We start from the raw sequence: 18862 nt of genomic DNA, 5'->3' as shown, positions 1-18862 counted from the left end.
AAGATCACTGGTACTTAAGGATATAGAGGTAACCCAAGGGTAAAATGGTAATTTGACCCAACTGGTGTTACAAACACTCGTGAAGGACTAACTTACTATTATTGGTCTATATTGACACAAAATTATATTTGCAGTGAGAAGAGTGCACAGTTTTTAGTGGAGTGTACCCATAGTTAACGAATATTGATTAATTTGATTAATGAGTTTAGTCAATATCTCACATCGTTGAAACTTTTGATCTGTAGGTTCATGAGGTCCCTTCCTTCCTAGCTGGAATTGAGGTAACTATGCCTTGAATAGAGTTTGAAATTTTCAAGTTCACTTAGGGAAATAATATAACGTATAATGATACATTATAATATAAAGTTTATTTTTTAATTAATTAAACTTTATAATATAAATTTAATTATAGATATGATTCAAAATTAATTTATAGGAGAATTAAATATTTGAAGGAGTTCAAATATTAATATAATATGAATTAGATTCATATTAAAACAATAGATTAAAATTAACGTGTATTTGATGCGTATTAAAACTATAGGTTATGAGAGAAATACAACTGATTATGATTCATTTGAAAGTTAAATTGAATATTTGATATTTAATTTGGTAATTATTTAATTGAAGAATTAAATACTTATTTAATTTAGTTTGATCTAATTAAATTAACTGAATTAAAACTATAGGTTATGTGAAAGATATTTCATCTAAATACGATTTAAATGAAATTATTAATTAAATTAGATTTAATTAATTAATAAAATTAGATAACTCTCACATAGGAAGTTATATGAATCTGGGTTCTTTCACATTCCTCTCTCTTTTAATCAAAAGGCACTGTGCTTTTTATCATAGGTAACACAATATATAGAACAGTTCTGTAAATCTTTTCCCTCTCGAATTCTCCTTATCCAATCCCAATTAGAATTGGTTCCCACAAACCAATTCTATCTTAAGAATTTTCAAAGAATAGAGTGCACTCTCTTGGTGGTGTTCATGAAATCCCATTGGAGAATTGGATTTTCATTTGGTTCTATAAAGGTAAGGTTTCTATCCCTTTTTTATAGAAAAGTTAATTGCACGCTTAAGCTAGGAAAATTTTGCAGTAGGCTGTAATTTGGTATCTGTATTTTTTTCTGAATTTCCTAGTGTGTGGATATTTCAAAAATCCTAAATCAATAACGAGTTTGGTTATGTGATTTTTGCTGTATTAGGGCTTTTATCCCTTCATTATCAAGGTCCTTGAACAATGCTGTCACTTATTATATGATTGGTACACCCACTATCAACCAGCCAACCATCACATTGAGTAACTGATGAGAAACAAGTGCCACAAAGAGTTGATCTTTTTCTTGTTGTACTATGGTATGTGCTTCTCCTTGCTGTTGAGTCATTGCTTCCTTACAGAATCGTTCAATGTGCATACACTTCACATCTGGCCTTCTCCAGCACCTGAAATGTGGATGATTCTACTTCCCCACCAACATCTTTTGCAGTAGACTCTGAGCTACTATTGCCACTTCCTTTCTTCTCTTTCCACTTCTTCTCTCTGCTGCACTCTAGCTTTTAGTGCCCCCTCAATACTTCCTTCTTGCCTCATCAATCTTCTCTACTCTTGTGCTTGCAAAGCATTGACTACTTCTGAGCCAATCTATTGTTAGATAAATCGATCCTAATGCTCTTGCCTTGTTAGCAATCCTTCATTTGCATTCTTTCAAATTCTTTCACCAACTTCAACACCTTCATGCCTTTAATCCTCTCATCACCTTCATACCCACTTCTGAGGAACTCCCAGATCTCCTTTGTCGACTTCAAGGCCATAATTTTATTGAATATGGTGGGAGACACAACTGCATATAGGCAAGCTCGAGCCTTTGCCTTCCTGGTGACCCTCTTCTTGTGAGTCTTGATCTGATGTATTATTGGGTTATCAGGAAGTGGAGCAATCTCATAGTCTTGCTCAATTGCTTCGTAATAATCACAATCCTCTATGTAGGCTTGTATTTTGATAGCCCATGCTTGGTAATTCTCACTATCAAACACAAGTGGGGTTAATGAAGAAAGATTGCTCAGTCCTGACTCCATCTCACTCAATCCTCACAAGTGTATCACTCAGTTTCTCTTAGAGATATCTCACTCTTACTCATAAGTCCCGTAAGAATTCAACTTTGATACCACTATAGTTCTAACTATTGAGAGAGAAATGAGAAACTGGGAAATATGTTCATTTCATTCTAAAATGTTCCATATAAATACAATTTTAAATCTAAAAATAGATTCCACAATGTTAGCAACTAATCCCAGACTCTATCAAGATAAGAAGACTTGATTACAACTAAAAATAACCTCTAACTATTTTTCCTAAAAACTAGAAATTGACTAGACCAATTCAAAACTAATTTACAATTTTGAGTTACTAACAATTCTAAACAAACACTTAATAATTTGTCCTTAAAAAAATGATCAAAATGAAGTATATGAAGTCTTTATTTGGAGGAAGACAAATCTCTTTAAAGATTTATGAAAATTTTATCCAAAACGAATCTAATAGTCCAAAGTTCTTTATAGAAAATCAAAATGATAGATATATGTCAAACAATATCATCGTAGATAGGGTTATTGTTTCTACGTTGGTTTCAACTTTACTACCTTGAATTTTATGGTGGATGCAACCGTATGTCTATTATTTAAATTGTACATTAGCAAAATCTTGGCTAATTTAGTTGCTTCCTTATTGGTTTATTCTTTATGTACTTATATTTATGTAATTTTCATCGTAAAGTAATCATATGATATCAACAAAATAGCAGGTTGAACGTCATTTTTTAATCTCATTAGCTCAATTATCAATCTAATTTTACATAAGTAAAATAATAAAATGGTTAGGCCGAATATAATAGAAACATCCAAAACTGTATTATCTTTGGGTGTAAGAGCATAATGCAATCAACTTTTTACATTACAAATGGGTCAAAGATGATGACCAATGATCTGATTGAAATGACTTTATAAATCTTAAAATAAGTTTTAAGTACTCATAAAGTCATTCCAAATAGACATCTACGCATAGTTTTCTTTTTTTTTTTTTTTTTTTAAAAAAAAATATATATTGGCTATAGATACAGAGCAGAATCCTACTTCTGATGTTCTAAACAAAACTTTGTTGTGTGTTACATTTTAACTATCTTGGAGAGATTGTGGAATGACTGCAGGATCCTACTTCTGATGTTCTAAACAAAACTTTGTTGTGTGTTACATTTTAACTATCTTGGAGAGATTGTGGAATGACTGCAGGTAGCCAAAGAAGATGAAGGATGGCTATTAATGGTGAAGGAACTTGACTGGTTGATGTCTCTTTTCATGGCTCTATAGACTTGATCCAATCCTTCCTCAACCAGCTCCACCACTGTCTGTGGCATTGGCGGCATGTCAACTTCCATCGATCCTTCCAACATCCTCACGATGTCGCCCATCGTCGGTCTTGTGACAACTTCATCTTGAATGCACCAAAATGCAACTTTCAATGCTCTCATAAGCTCTTCTTCCTCCACTGCACCCTCTAGTCGCCTGTCTGCAACTTTGAAATGCGTCCCATTCCTCATCTCCTGTTCAGAAAAAAAATCCCCATGTGATATAAGTTTGTGAAACCATCGGTTGTTCTATCCGGACAGCAAATCTCTCTAGTATCATAACCTTACACCAAGGAATCGCTTGATGACATTTCGACAACTTCAAATGCCACATCTTGCTTAAAATACCATAGTAGTATTAGTTGTTCTCCGTTTAGTTATCAATTATTACCACATGGTAATAGTTTGTAACCATTCCATGTGAAAGTTAAATTGCCCAACTCTATAAGAATTTGAGTCTTGCACGAAATCCTATTCGCAAAATCCACTTTTTTCCCCTCAAAATGTGGCAAGTAAGAAAACTATTAACATTTGGCAGCAGCAAGAATGTTTGAAAATTTTAATCTAGTAACTATGTTAAAATGTCTTGAATCTATTATCTAATATAAACTCTTTAACCTTAAGGCCCCTCTTTAATCTAAAATTTGATAGTTTCTCTTTAATAATAAAGCAGTTCCTTCCCTCCATCTACACATAACTAATACACTGTTAGTCAACCACGTAAATCTTTATTTCTTGTACTGTTTACAATTTCTATCTACCTTTCATTGTTGATTTGATAACAAACTATAATGGAACTTTTGAAACAATATAGAGTGATCGAGGTGAAAACAACTTAAACTATATGGTTTGAAGTGATAGCAAGATTTAGAAGCTAACCTTGTAAGCCCAACCAGGATAGAAGAAGTCTTCAGCATCAAAAGACATATCAAGGTTTCTCCTGCCACCAACAATCTCCAAGAGAAGCATTCCATAGCTATAAACATCGGCTTTAACAGTGATTGGGCGATTACTAACCCACTCTGGAGCCAAATATCCTCTTGTCCCTCTCACCATTGTTACAACATGTGAGTGCTCTCTTCCCATCAGCTTAGCCAGACCAAAGTCTGAAACTTTGGGACAAAAGTTTTCATCCAATAGAATGTTTTCTGGCTTGATATCACAGTGTATGATCCTATTCCTGCATTGCTCATGGAAATAAGCAATCCCTTGTGCTGTGCCAACAGCTACGTGAAACCGAGTCGACCAATCTAAAATTCTGTCTTGATTATGATGCGTTGGAAATATCCACTTGTCCAATGACCCATTTTTCATAAACTCATAAACTAAAAGCCTGAAAAATGTAATGAGTACTTAGATACAGTTCAAATTCTACATGCAATCCAGAATTTGATATGAAACGCTTGAGCCTATTTGGACATTGTTTTGATAAAAAGAACTTTTGCATGTCTTTGACACTCTTTGCAAACTCAACTTCCAGATAACTTATAAAGAACATGATCCTTGAAAGTATGAACTACTTCAATAATCCATGAAAACAAACTTAAAGAAAACAAGAGAAAGCAACTCAACTTATTAACAACAGCCATCAAAACTAACTTCTTGTGCATCTGTTTTTGAAACTTATATTAAAACAAGCTTTTGGGTAGTAGTAAAGAGTGAGATCATTGAAAACAAGGGCTTAAATCGTTTTAAAAAGACATGTCAGCAGTGAAAATGAACTTGCTGAATACAAGAGAAAACAGCTTCTAAACAACAATCATTGAAAGTTGAAACAAGTTTTTTTTATGAATTATGGGCTATGGGGTAGGAAAATTCACCTATGCGATCCTTCTGAGCAGTATCCGCAGAGCCGAACCAAGTTCATGTGATGCATAGATCCAATTGTGTTAACTTCGGTTATAAACTCCTTCTCTCCATGAGGGAAAACTCTGTCAAGTTTCTTCACAGCTACCAGAGTCCCATCTCCAAGGCTTCCTTTATATACACTACCAAATCCCCCTAAAAATAAACAAAACATCAAAACTTCCCATGAAAACACTGAACAAGGACCTAAAGCATGCATCTAGCACTTCAGATTTGCTCTTCTTCCTAGAGAATGTCATGTTTGAGAGTATTCAAAAATGATTAAAATCATCTTTGTCATTTTCAAAATCACTCGAAAAGTGTTTTTAACTATTCAAAATCAATTTTAATAGTACGAAAAATACATTTTAAAGTATATTTCTTTACTCATCATAGCTTATTCCTCTAAGGTCCAAATTGAACTCTAAAAAAAAAGTGGTATCGTTTTTATTTGAGATAAAATATCCATTTATATGCTAAATATTGGAGGTTTAAAAAAAAAGAAAGAAAGAAATGTCGTTAATATGTAATACTTCTTTAAAATGTAAGAATTAATATAAATTAAATTTGAGTGCCTTATCATTTATTTATTTTTTTTTAAAAAAAATACATAATAGCCTTTTAGTGAAATTTTCATGGAATAATTAAACATTTAATTGATTTGGAATGATTAAGGATGTGTTTCGAAGTGATTTTAAACTTGACAAAAGTGATCTTAAAAATTTGAAAATCACTTCCAGCCATGCACTATATTTGGATGATGCAAAAAAGACTTTTCCATAGCCAAAACCAAAAGTACCTTTCAATCAAAATCATCGAGAAAATACTGAACCAGGCCTTAAAAACACTGCAAATGGGTTACCTGTTCCAAGAACCTCGGAGAAATTGTTCGTCCGGACCTGCAAATCACGGTGGGTAAAACTCATGGGAGCACCAGACAAGATGAGAGAGTTCTCCATGGCTCTCTTCATAGCTCTTCTTCTATGAACATTATAATATAACAACAGACACAGCAGCCCAATCAGAAAAGCCATACTCAGAACAATAGGAATTACCGTAGCCTTTTCTTTAGCACTTCCTGAAGAATCTCCTTCAGCTCCTGGCCCGTTGGCTTCTGGTATTGAGCCATTAGACTTGACCTTCACAAAGAGAGTCGAACCAGCATCCTCAAATCCACCGAAATCTAAGCTTCTCAACACCCAACAGTAAGGCTTCTCATCGTCAAGCCCATAAACAGAAGCAACACACTCACAATCAGTTAAGCAAGCATCACCACATTTCGATACTGTGTTGATATCGCTGTAATTTGCAATTACAGAGAACTCAGAATAATAGTAATTTGTTTGCTGAACAGGAGAAATCCTGTACTGAGTCGAGGGAGATTGATGATTTTGGCCACCGCATTTCCCAACCGACGATGAATTTTCAAAGCATTGGCTGCCGCCGTTGTCCTTGAAAGTCCCCGGCAAGCAAGAACAAGACGCATTCGTCTTGCTTTTATCCAAATAGCAAATCCCATTTCCACAAATTCCAGCAATATCACAAGGATTTGAAACCGCCGCCCATTCCGGCACCCATTGACGAGACCCATTAACATCATCATCCCATCGATACAAACGCAAGTTCCCATTACTCTCTAAGGTCAATCGTCGAACAACTTGTGTCCGTACATTACGAATAGACTGATTTGTCGATGCCGATAATCCGCCATTATCGTTATCGTTTTTGTAAACATAAACCGCACCATTAGAGGAGTCCCCATACACAACACCGAAGCTTCCACCTTCGTCTAAAACAGCGATGACTTCCCCCGTTACATTGGAAATTTCAGGGGCCGACCAGTATGAGTAATTTGCGTAAGATTCAGGCAAACCCTCGTAACTTTCAGGCAAATTGAATGTCAAGGCGAGTTTGAGAGTGGTGCGTTGTTGGAGCATTTTTAGGGTATAATATCCGCCATGGGAAGGGGATTTGGATGTTGTGAGCTCTAAAGAGACTGATAGAGGTTGATTTGGGAGAAGGGTATCAGAAGGGTGTGAAAAGCTCTGCCAAACAGGGCTTCGTTCAGCGTTGAAGAGAATGAAATTTCCGGATTCCGACATGACAGCAAACTCTGCTCCATCTCCAGAGGTGTTGGAGGACCAGACGGCGGCGCTGCCGTCGTTGGTGAGGACGAGGTTCCCGGTGCCGTCGAGTTCCACAATCGCATTCTTGGAGACTGGAGAGTTTCTATAAGTAAATGATTGAGAAAGAAATGAAACATGGTCGCTTAAACGAAGAGCAGAGGAACTGGAAAAAAAGGCAGATTTTAATAAGCTTTTGTTCTTCAAAGATGAATGGAACGACTGTGTTCTTCCATTGATGAAGTTCAAACATCAGAACTCATCTCTTTATGGTTATTTTTCATCTTTTTATTTTATTTCATCTTTTTATTATTATTTTTTAAGATTTTGGCATTAGAAAAACACTTTTTTTAAAACCATCGCTCAAAATTTTGGATCAAATTATGTTATTCGCATGAATTTCAAGTAACAAAATCAACAATCTTAGCAAGCAGGTAGTTGGGAGAATGTGGACTCTGGACTTTTTGTCGTATACTCTTCTCAAAATTATATTCTACAATAATTAAGTTCAAATTTATTCACATTTATTATTATTAAAAAAAAAAAAGTTATTTTCTTCCCTTTGTAGTTTGTTACTAACAAAAAGAAAACTCCTATTTCTGGAAACCATTTGGACTTTCTTTTCCGTCAAAAAAAGAAAAAGTTAATAATAATTGAACTTGTGTTTCTTTTTCTTTTTTGAAAAAAAGTAATATATCAGTTGAGTCCAAAGTTCTAACAAACAGTGAATATTTTTCAATAAATCTTGAAAAGGATATTTCATTGAGTATAGGTTCGGTAACTTGTGTGTTTTTTCCCTTTTTTTTTTTTTTTTTTAAAAAATAATTGTAATTTTTCTTTTCATTGAATAAAAGTGATATATATATATATATATAAAGTTTAATCACATTCGAAAGGATAGATATTTAACTTCCTAATTAATACTCTTATCTTAACTAGTTGAGTTACATTCAAATGGTTGATGAAATAAAAATTTGAATATTTAATTTAGTTTACTGAAAATCTTATCAAAATCTTCGTCATTAAAAAAGATTCAAATAGATTACTGAAAATTTAATTTAGTTTACTGAAAATGTATATAATTTTGTGTTAAAATTGTGAAATAATTAAATTACTATTTATAGGTTTGCAAATTCATGATGTGTATTATTGTTAGCACAACGATATATGTGGGAATACTAAGTAGGGATATGAAACTCCAACTTCATTGTAAAAATTATAATGCATGCATAAATTAGTTAAGTTATATTCATGTTAACGAGTATATTAATCTATAACTAGGGATTGAAATATTGTTCAATATTATCGATGATGAATTTGGATGATTCTAACAAAGATATAGGTAGAAAAAGTCTTTTTCTCCCTATCGTCGAAATATCAACGATATCAGCAATAAACGTCTCTCTTGGTCATATGTTTTATTTTATTGTAATAAAAAGAAAAAATAAGAAGGAAAAAAGTCAGAACTCTAGCTTATGATACTAATCTAATTTTTAATTTCCTCTAGAAACTAAGCCTATTTTTTGGAATGAACGAGTGTTTGTGTTGCAAACTAAGCTAAAAATGAACAAACTTTACTTTTTCCATGAAACTTCACCATACAAAATTTAATGTATAACAACATAAAAAGGTTAACAAAGAAAACAACAACACTCAAAGCTTGAATAAACATGCTACAACTATTTCAATAATGACCAACCTATTAGCCGACCAAATTACAGTTCGATCCCCCGGAAGCTCCGCAAACCAAATGGCAAGTAGAAATCGGTCACCGACGTTGCCACCGCTACTACTCACCGGACTAAATCCAAATGCAAATGTGCCATTATCAGAAAACCACACTTGATTTCGATCACTAGCTAGCAACCTCGATCTAAAACCAATTTGACCGGCCATGCAAGCCCTAATGAGCCATGCAAAAGCGAAAGCCAAAAACAAAGAATTGGCACGGCCTACAGCCATTAGAAGGCCAAAAAAATAAACGAAGATCAACAATTGGGCATAATTCTTCAGCTATTAATGGGCTTTAAACTACTTCAAAAAGACACGTCTCTCCCATAGAAAATAGGATAATGATAATGGGTGTGTAATTAAGTGCAGAGAAGTTGGTGAACTACACTTTGAAAAAGCTTCCCACAAAAAATGGACGGCTGTGAGAAAACGACACGTGTTGGAAGCTGTGAGGTTTGAAGGGTGGAGATTTCACCTGCTCACAGTGGCTATTTGACACGTTTGTTTCAATTATTGATTACTTTTTAATTCACATTTTCACACCTTATGTAGATTGAATTAGGAGAAATATTTGGGCACCTGGGATTTTTCAAATTTTTAACGTTTGGGAAATTAAATATGATTGAAATATAGGGTTTGTGAAAGTCAACCGATGGGCTCTATCGTACTAAACTATTGGGAGGGCGGCTTCATGTTGTCGTTGACATAATAAAACTTTGGACAATTCAAGACGGATACACTACTTTAATAGAATAATGTTCGAATGTAGTCGAAGTACCTATGTCCGTACAATCTCTTTTCTTATATTGGAAAAACATGTTAAAAACATATATTTAATTTTTAAGAAAAAAAAATTGTTATGTGGTAATTTATGATTGAAGATTTAGATAGACTACATAAAAACAAATACTATTTAGGACGTACTCAAGTATTTTTCGTATTAATATGACTACATGTATTATCCATTGATTTTAATTCTTTCCTAAGAGCGATTGCTATTAATTATTGTGATGATATGAACTAGTTGCTAGGGTTGACTTTAAATTCAGATCACAACGGTTACGTGTCTATATGGTTGTTGGACACTTTGTAATAGAAGAAATGTACACGTCCAACCATTTCAATAGCGAAAGTTGTATAAAAATTAATTGATATGAATTGTATTGTTACTAAGAATAATTATAGTAGTAGTAGTGATTGGTTTTTTTTTTTTAGTATGTATTTGTTTTAATACAACAATTGTAGGATTGAGTATCAACCTTTCCACTTTTAAGGAAGAAGATTATGTCAATTAACATTGAGCTAAACTCATTTTGACTTGGATATGTATTATGAACTAAAACATGCTTACTTTTATTTATATATATATATATATCTTTGCAATCATTTATTTGATTTTTCTGCTGTTAAAATAGACATCTCATCTCAGAGAGAGAGAATTTAAAAACCACTCATTTATCCATTTGGTTAAATTGTAGATAATATCCTTAGACTTTGAAATTCATTCAAAAGAGACTCATAAACTTTAAAAGTTTCGTCTCAACCTTTCGAAAGTGTTTTAAATTTTTTTCTATCACTAAGAATTCCACATTAAACATTAAAAATTCAAAGGACATGACATGATGAAAATGCAGTATTTTACAAAAAAAAATGGTTAAACGTAGTGTAATAAAGACATGTTTAGATTGATTTTTTAAATGTTTAAAAATATTTTTAAACACTTAAAAAGTTAATGAAAATGATCGTAAAGCTAGAATAAACAATGAATAACAACTTGAGACAAATAGACAGCACGGGTTGAGGAGGATTGAGAAATGGCACAACATGTAGACCAAGGTTTTCAATATTTAAGGTTATGTAATTTTTCTTTACAATACGTGGGGATCGAACCTCAAAACTCGAAGTTAATAGTTATGTCAGTTAAGTTATGTTCACCTTGTTGGAAGCGTATGATGGACCCTCACAAATATATAATCAACAAACAAATATTTGAGAGAAAACAAAACACTTATATTTGAAAGACTCTTCAAACAACAATTCTACTTATAGAATTCTCACGGGTCCATAACTCTCATATTTAAATATATAAAAACTCATATTAACCCCCATACTTTAATTCATCAAACTCTCATACTTAAATACATAAAACTCTTACATTAACTTAATTAACTTTCATCCTTTAATTTTGCCAACTCTCATGAATTAATTCATCTATAATTTATCTAATTAAAAACATGTTTAATTTTCAACATCCCCCCTTAAACATGTTTTTTGAAGACTTCAAACAAAGTTCTTAACTTATTAAATACATCAACTTTAAGTGATTTTGTGAAAATATATGCAATTTGATCTTCACTCTTCACATATTCAACTTGAACATTCTTTCTTGAAATACAATCTCTGATAAAATAAAATCTTGTATCAATGTGTTTCCTACGATTATGAAATACTAGATTCTTTGGTAGAGTAATTGTTGACTTATTATCTACATAGATCATATTTGCATCATCTTGCAAAATTGCAACTGTCTTCAGTAAATTTCTTAACTAAATTGCATGACAAACATATGAAGTTGCAACAACATATTCTACCTCACAAGTAGAAAATGTCACAATAGGTTGCTTCTTAAAACTCAAAGTAAATACAATATTTCCAACAAATAAAACATATCCACTTGTACTTTTTCGGTCATTCATATCTCCAACCCAGTCACTATCACAATAACCTTCAAGCTTGAATTCTTTCGATGAAGAATAAAATAATCTATCAATCAAGTATATCTTTGAGGTAACGAAGAATTCTCTTTGCCACTTTCAAATAAGTAGTTATAAGAGATTCTATAAACCGACTTATCAATCCAACGCTGAAAAGAATATTCTATCGTGTGCGTTAAATATCTCAAACTTCCAATTAAGCTTTTGAAATATGAAGGATCAACGACAACTCCTTCTTCATATTTGGACAGTTTTGTCCCAGGTTCAATCAAATTTGTGATAGATTTAGAATTGATCATCTTGAACTTCTCTAGAATTTCTTTAGTATATCGTTTTTGTGAAATGAAAATTCCATTTTCTAATTGTTTCACCTTAATGCCAAGATTATATGACATCAGCCCAATATCTGTCATTTCAAATTTTTGGGTCACTACCTTTTTGAGATCTTCAAACATACTTGCACAATTTCTTGTAAAAATTAAGTCATCCAGATGTAGACAAACTAACAATAATATATTTCTATGATCATTAGTCTTAATATAAAGAAAATGTTCATAAGGGCATCTCAAATATCCATTATCGAGAAAATATTTGTTGATTTTGCTAGTTCACATTCTTGGTACTTGTTTCAATCTATACAACTCTTCTTTAATTTCAAAACTTTATCTTCACATCCTTTCACGAAATTGAAGGATCCAAATAAGGGTCCTTGAGTGGAAAAGATGGATCGTCTACATTCCCAAAATTTCACATAATATAATTTTACAGAAGAAAAGAATGAAATTATGCAATTAATGAAAAAATTACAGTATGCTATAAAAGAATTTACAGGAAAATAAAATGGGTTTGAAACCTTTATCTTTGAAGAATGATTTTTCACTAGAAAAATCCTTCGAACAATTGGACAGCACCACAATGGCTTCCGTGGTATTCTCTGGGTGAGAAACTAAGAAGGTGTGGGGCTTTGGCTATTTTGGATTTGTAAGAGGGAAAAGAGATTGGTTGAGAGAATTTAGAGAAAGAAGGAAGAAGATTATCACATAGCCTTTCGTGTTTTTCAAAAATCTCTTGTATTCAGTTTTTGCAAAACTACAGAGAATGAGGGATATCCCACTCTCACGTTTGAGAGATTAAAAGGTGGGAAGGGAGTTACGACTCCCTCCCATAATTATTTTTTTGTTACTAAAATAAAATTTTAAAAAATTTAAAAAGCTTTAATATATATATATAATAACTACTCTATCTTATAATATATATTAAACTATATATTATATCAAATATAAGATATAACCTATAGTTTGATGTTGTATCCCATACAATATAACATATAGTTTAATTCTCTCAACAACGATATTTAATATAAATTCCATTTATATAATTTATATTAAATTTAATTATATGAATCCAATTCACATAATTAATATTTGAATCATATTCAAATATTTAATTTCTCTCAATTAAAATACTTAATATTATAATGTATCAAATAATTTAGTAATTATACCATATACAATTAAATTTAATTAATTATATCATATATAATTAATTTCCTAATTAATTTGAACAATTCAAATTCATCGAAAAATTCATTCTCATTAAATCTAATTGAGCTACCGGGGACCTCATGGGCCTGTAGCTTGAAGCTCCAACGGTACGTGAATAATTAATTAAACTCTTTAATTAAATTATTTACCATCCATTAACTATCAGACACTCCACTAAAAACCGAAAACTGCACTCTTCGCACTATAGATATATTTATGTGTCCATTGGATATAACCAATCAACAGTATAGTAACCCTTCACAAATTGCTCGTAAGTACAGTTAGGCCAAAATTACAGTTTTTCCCCTGTAGTTACATTTAACTCCTTAAGTACCATTGATCCCTTCAATGAAAAATAAATTATAGTCTGACTATGATTAAACCCCTCTCGGGTTAGGAGAGGATATGGCGCCACATTTTTCAAGCCCTAGAATCAGCCCTTAAGGGAGCAATTTATTTACTTGCACTGACAATGGGGAAGGAGTAAATTCCTTCTTGTGCAGTTGTGTTCCTAACTCCCTAATCAGATGAATCCCTAAAATATTGAGTTAGCGATATGGCCACTCTCACCCATACAAATCAAAAGGACCAACTTCATAAGCAAAAGTTCACAACTTACTTAGGATTCAGGCCATGTTACCTATGGTCATCCTGGTGAAATGTAAGTCTCTACTATGAACATCGTTATATAATAAGACTAAACATTTCGTGGTTCGTTCTTATACAAACTCCTTTGTATAGAATATCACCGCTCATATGTCTCCACATGAATAATCAGAATCAGATCATTTGTAGCAATTTATAACAATTGTAACATCTACAAAGCAGGTCATACTCGTAGTATCACTAGGATAAGGTATCCAACCTTATCCATCTATTACAAACCATTTAGGTTATCAATTAAACATGATCCACCTGTATGTCTCTACATGTATGTTTAAGGTACAAGATAACTTTGGATGTTAGTCTATTAGTTTGTGGTTAATGCAGCTAATTTTGAAAGAAAATATCATATATTTTATTACATAAATAAAATGTGTGTACATCTACTACAGACCATTTAGGTTATCACTTAAACATGATCCACCTGTATGTCTCTACATACATGTTTAAGCTACAAGATAACTTTGGATTTTTGTTTATTGGTTTGTAGTTAATGCAACGAATTTTGAAGAAAACAACATATATTTTATTACATAAATGAAATGCTTGTACAATACAATTACAAACTATAGGAACCTACGAGATTTAGGGCATCAATCTTAACAGGCATAACCAAGAGGTTGTTCTAAGTAGACTTCTTTTTCCAAATATCCATTCAAGAATGTTGATTTAATATCCATATGAAGGATCTTCCATTTACTTTGAGCAGAAAGTGCAATTAACAACCTTATGGTTTCCAAGCGAGCAACGAGAGCAAAAATACTTCATCATAATCAATGTCTTTCCTTTGAGAATAGTCTAACCTTAGCAGGCATAACCAAGGGGTTGTTCTATGTAGACTTCTTTTTCCAAATATCCATTCAAGAGTATTGATTTAACATCCATTTGAAGGATCTTCCATTTACTTTGAGCAGAAAGTGCAATTAACAACCTTATGGTTTCCAAGCAAGCAACGAGAGCAAAAATACTTTATCATGATCAATGTCTTTCCTTTGAGAATAGTCTTTTGCAACTAATCTTGCCTTACATCTCTCCACTTCTCCCTTTCATTTTTTTTGGTCTTGAATACTCATTTGACACCTATGACTTTTTTTCCATTTGGAAGAGTAAAAAGTTTTCACATATCATTTTTCTTTACAACCTTTATTTCTTCATCTATCGTAGTCTTCCATTTTTCATATGGTGAAGATTCTTCAAAATTTAAAGTTTCACTGTCACCAAATAGACAAAAAAGTGTAAAATTATTAAAATTTTTACTCAACTCTTCAGTTTCATCATATATGTATGGTAAATTTCTCATGCCACGAGGCCCCTCACTTGAACTTGCGATGAAAGTGTGCTTTGTTGTGGAGTGATTGGCGACGTTGGTGGTGTTGATGGAGAAGCAATGTCACTAGACTCATCATGATCATCAGGAAAACATAAAAACTTTTAGTCTTTTGGTTCATGATTCCAATTCCATGTTGCTTCTTCATCAAACACAACATCTCTACTTACATCGTCTTCTCTGTAGTAGGATTATAAAGCTTGTAGCCTTTTGATCTTGCATCATAGCCATCAAAAATATGCTTCTCACTTTTATCATCGAGCTTACTATGCTTTTGATCAGGCATATGTGCATAAGCGATACTAAATACTCTTAAATGAGCAATGGAATTGTGTTCTTCTTGTCCATGCTTGTTGAGGCGTTTTGTTCTGCAATCTTCTAGTAGGGGAACAATTAGACAAGTATACAACACATTCAGTAGCTTGTATCCAAAATTCTTTTGGCATCTTCTTACTCTTCAATATGCTTCAAGTGGTATTAACCATCGTTCTATTCTTCCTTTCAACAACACCATTTTATTGAGGAGTCCATGGAACTATCATAGGTCGATGAATTCAATTTTCTAAGCAAAAATCTTTGAATTCATTTGAAGTGAATTCTCTTCCACTATTTAATCTCAAAGCTTTTATGTAATAACTGCTTTCCTTTTCAACAAGAGCTTTAAATCTCTTGAACATGCCAAATACCTATTATTTCTCCTTGTCAAAATAAATGTAAGCTTTTCGCCTGAAATCATCAATAAATAATAAGAAATAATTATTCTTATAAAAAAAACTTGGGTTGATCGGTCCACAAAGATTAGTGTGAACTAACTCTAGTGGTCACCTTGCTCTTGAAGAAGATTCTTGTGGAAAACTCTTCCTTGATTGCTTGCCTAAAGACAACCTTCACATAATTGATCTAGATGTTTGACATGCGGCAGTCTTTTCACTATGTTCTTCCTTGCTAGTATCTCAAACTACAAAGTTTAAATGCCCAAGTCTCAAGTGCTAAATCCTAGATGGATGTTTCAAATATGACTTCAGACATTTAACAACATCAGTTTGAATGTTTAATAAAAACATTTATTCTTCATCACATTCACTTTAGCAATCATATTATCACGATTATACCTTATCGAAAGACTATAATCCTTCATCAAAATATTATAGTCTTTCTCTAATAGTTGTCCCAAACTCAAAATATTGTTCTTCATATAAGGTACATAATAAACATTAGAATGCTTCTCATTCTTCAAATTAATCAAAATCTTACCTTTTTTCCTTTAACATGAATTTTTGTGACATCACCAAATGTGATATTACCACCAATGGATTCATCAAGTTCCATAAACATCGACTTACTTCCATACATGTGATTGCTTATTTTGCTATCAAGATACCATGCATTATTTTCACACACTTCGTCACCTTTGTATGCATGACTCACTGCTTTCTTCATCTTTTTTAGCATAATTTGCATTTTTTTCAACTTTTATTTATGCATTCTTATGAACAATTGCCAAATTTATGATAGTTAAAGCATTTAATTTATCTTTTATCATACCTTCTTTCATTATTTGATCTTTCTCCATTTGGGCTCGAATAATTTTTTCGTCCACGACCTTTTGATGAATTAGAGTTTGGATTACTCTCATCAAATTTTATTTTCGATCTCAACCTCTGAAATCACCACGTCGACAATTGTTACTATTGGGATGTATGCTCTAAAGCCTCATAGTTCTATGTTATTTGAATCATTGATTGATTATTTTATATGCAATAATCCATTAAAGAAAAACCCAAGGTTATTTTATGTAATTTAAACATGTATGGTGTAGACATACAGGTGGATCATGTTAAGTAGTAACCTAAATGATCTATAATATATGGATAAGGTTGGGTGTCTTATCCTAGTAACATTACTGATACGACCTGCTTTGTAAATGTTACAATTGTTGTAAAGTGTTACAAATGATCTGATCCTAATCATTCATGTGGAGACATATGAGTGAGGGTATCTTATATAAAGAGTTTGTATAAGACCGAACTACGAAATGTTGGGTCTCTCTTTATGACACTATTGCTAGAAGAGACTTACATTTCACAGAGATGACCATAGGTGACTTGGTCTTAATCCTGAGTGATTTGTGAACTCCTGCATATTAGGGCGATCCTTTAATTTGTATGGGTGAGAGTAGCCAGATTCCTCGACTCAATATGCCTACCATTTTAAGGATTTGCTTGAGTGGGGAGCTAGGAACTCAACTACATAAGATGGAATTCACTTCTTCTCATTTATATGGCAAGTATATGAATTACTCCTTTAAGGGCTAATTCCAAGTCTTGAACATGTACGGATCAAAGTCCGAATGTAGCGAAAAAAAAAACAGGACCATACTCGAAATTAATTTAGGAATTCTGAAATACCCAGTGGGAAAAACAAACTATTTCACAGAGATTTACAAAATCAAAACCTACAGTAAATTAAATCTAGGTTAAGCATGCTATAGAAAAATTTCTACAAAGAAGGAAAATAGTTACTCACATTCGTTGACAACTCAGATGAAATGGTCAATTCTCCAATTGGGTTGGAATAAAAAACACCACTAAAAGGGGCTTCCTTCCTATTCTCTGAGAATCCTTGAGGATTGGTTTGTGGAAACCAAAATTATAGGAAGAGTAGAAGAATTTTTGGAGAGATAAAATTACAGAACCCTTCTGTTATCAAGCACACACCTCTTTCCCTACATGCATTTTGCAGGTTTTTGATCAAATGAGAGAGAGAAACGTGGGAGTCATCCCACGTTTCTATTAACTCCCTACATGGGAGTTAACATTTTAATCTAAAATTAAATAAATTTATTTAATTTATTTAATTAATTATAAGTAATTAAATTAGTAATTAAGTAAATCTTATTTAATTAATGATTTCATTTAAATTATATTTAAATGAAACATCTCTCGCATAACCTATAGTTTTAATTCAATTAATTTAATTTAATAAAATTAAGTTAAATTAAATAAATTAAATAATTATTTAATTTTTCAATTAAATAATTACCAAATTAAATATCAAATATTTAATTTAACCTACAAATGAATCATATTCAGTTGTATTTCTTTCATATCCTATTGTTTTAATGTCCATCAAATACACATTAATTCTAACCCGTAGTTTTAATATGAGTCTAATTCATATTAAATTAATATTTGAACTCCTTCAAATATTTAATTATCTCATAAGTTAATTTTGAATCATATCTAAAATTAAATTTATATTATAAAGTTTAATTAAAATAAAAACTTTATATTGTAATTTATCATCATACATTATATTATTTTCCTAAGTGAATTTGAACATTTTAAACTCTATTCAAGACATAGTTACCTCGATTCCCTTTACGAGCTAGGAAGGGGATCTCATGGACCTATATATAAGAAGTTCCAACGATATAAGATTAATTGGCTAAACTCGTTAACCACATTAATCAATATTCTTTAACTCTCGGTACACTTCACTA

The 18862-nt window shown here is 32.1% G+C and overlaps 1 protein-coding gene across 4 annotated transcripts; it reads right to left on the bottom strand.

The window, feature by feature from the left end:
• Positions 1-3098: 3098 nt before the first annotated feature.
• Positions 3099-9419, bottom strand: LOC120087538 (G-type lectin S-receptor-like serine/threonine-protein kinase At5g24080). Of its 4 annotated transcripts, XM_039046219.1 has the most exons (6): positions 9081-9419; positions 6314-7547; positions 6121-6157; positions 5234-5414; positions 4293-4746; positions 3099-3608 (listed from the first exon to the last, which is right to left on the bottom strand). In XM_039046219.1, exons 1-6 carry the CDS (start codon positions 9341-9343, stop codon positions 3267-3269), a joined length of 2511 nt encoding a protein of 836 aa, XP_038902147.1. In that variant the 5' UTR covers positions 9344-9419; the 3' UTR covers positions 3099-3266. The 4 variants fall into 4 exon arrangements, with proteins under 4 accessions (XP_038902147.1, XP_038900644.1, XP_038902619.1 ...); XM_039044716.1 differs by having other exon boundaries at positions 6121-7547; positions 9081-9418; XM_039046691.1 differs by having other exon boundaries at positions 6121-7476; positions 9081-9213.
• Between the last annotated feature and the right edge of the window lie 9443 nt (positions 9420-18862).

The sequence above is a fragment of the Benincasa hispida genome, chromosome 1 (genome assembly GCF_009727055.1).
Source record: "Benincasa hispida cultivar B227 chromosome 1, ASM972705v1, whole genome shotgun sequence".
In the NCBI taxonomy this organism is placed as follows: domain Eukaryota; kingdom Viridiplantae; phylum Streptophyta; class Magnoliopsida; order Cucurbitales; family Cucurbitaceae; genus Benincasa; species Benincasa hispida.
Note: the sequence above shows the minus strand (reverse complement) of the source record. Positions and strands in the feature narration are given on the sequence as shown.

Bases quoted from the DNA above. Each gene is read 5' to 3' on its own strand.
- LOC120087538 (XM_039044716.1), bottom strand. From the start codon at position 9,343: ATGGCTGTAGGCCGTGCCAATTCTTTGTTTTTGGCTTTCGCTTTTGCA. The intron at 4,747-5,233 runs GTGAATTTTCCT...TACATTTTTCAG, and splicing joins TGCTCAGAAGGATCGCATAG to GCTTTTAGTTTATGAGTTTA. The intron at 3,609-4,292 runs GTTAGCTTCTAA...TTTTCTGAACAG, and splicing joins ATCCTGGTTGGGCTTACAAG to GAGATGAGGAATGGGACGCA.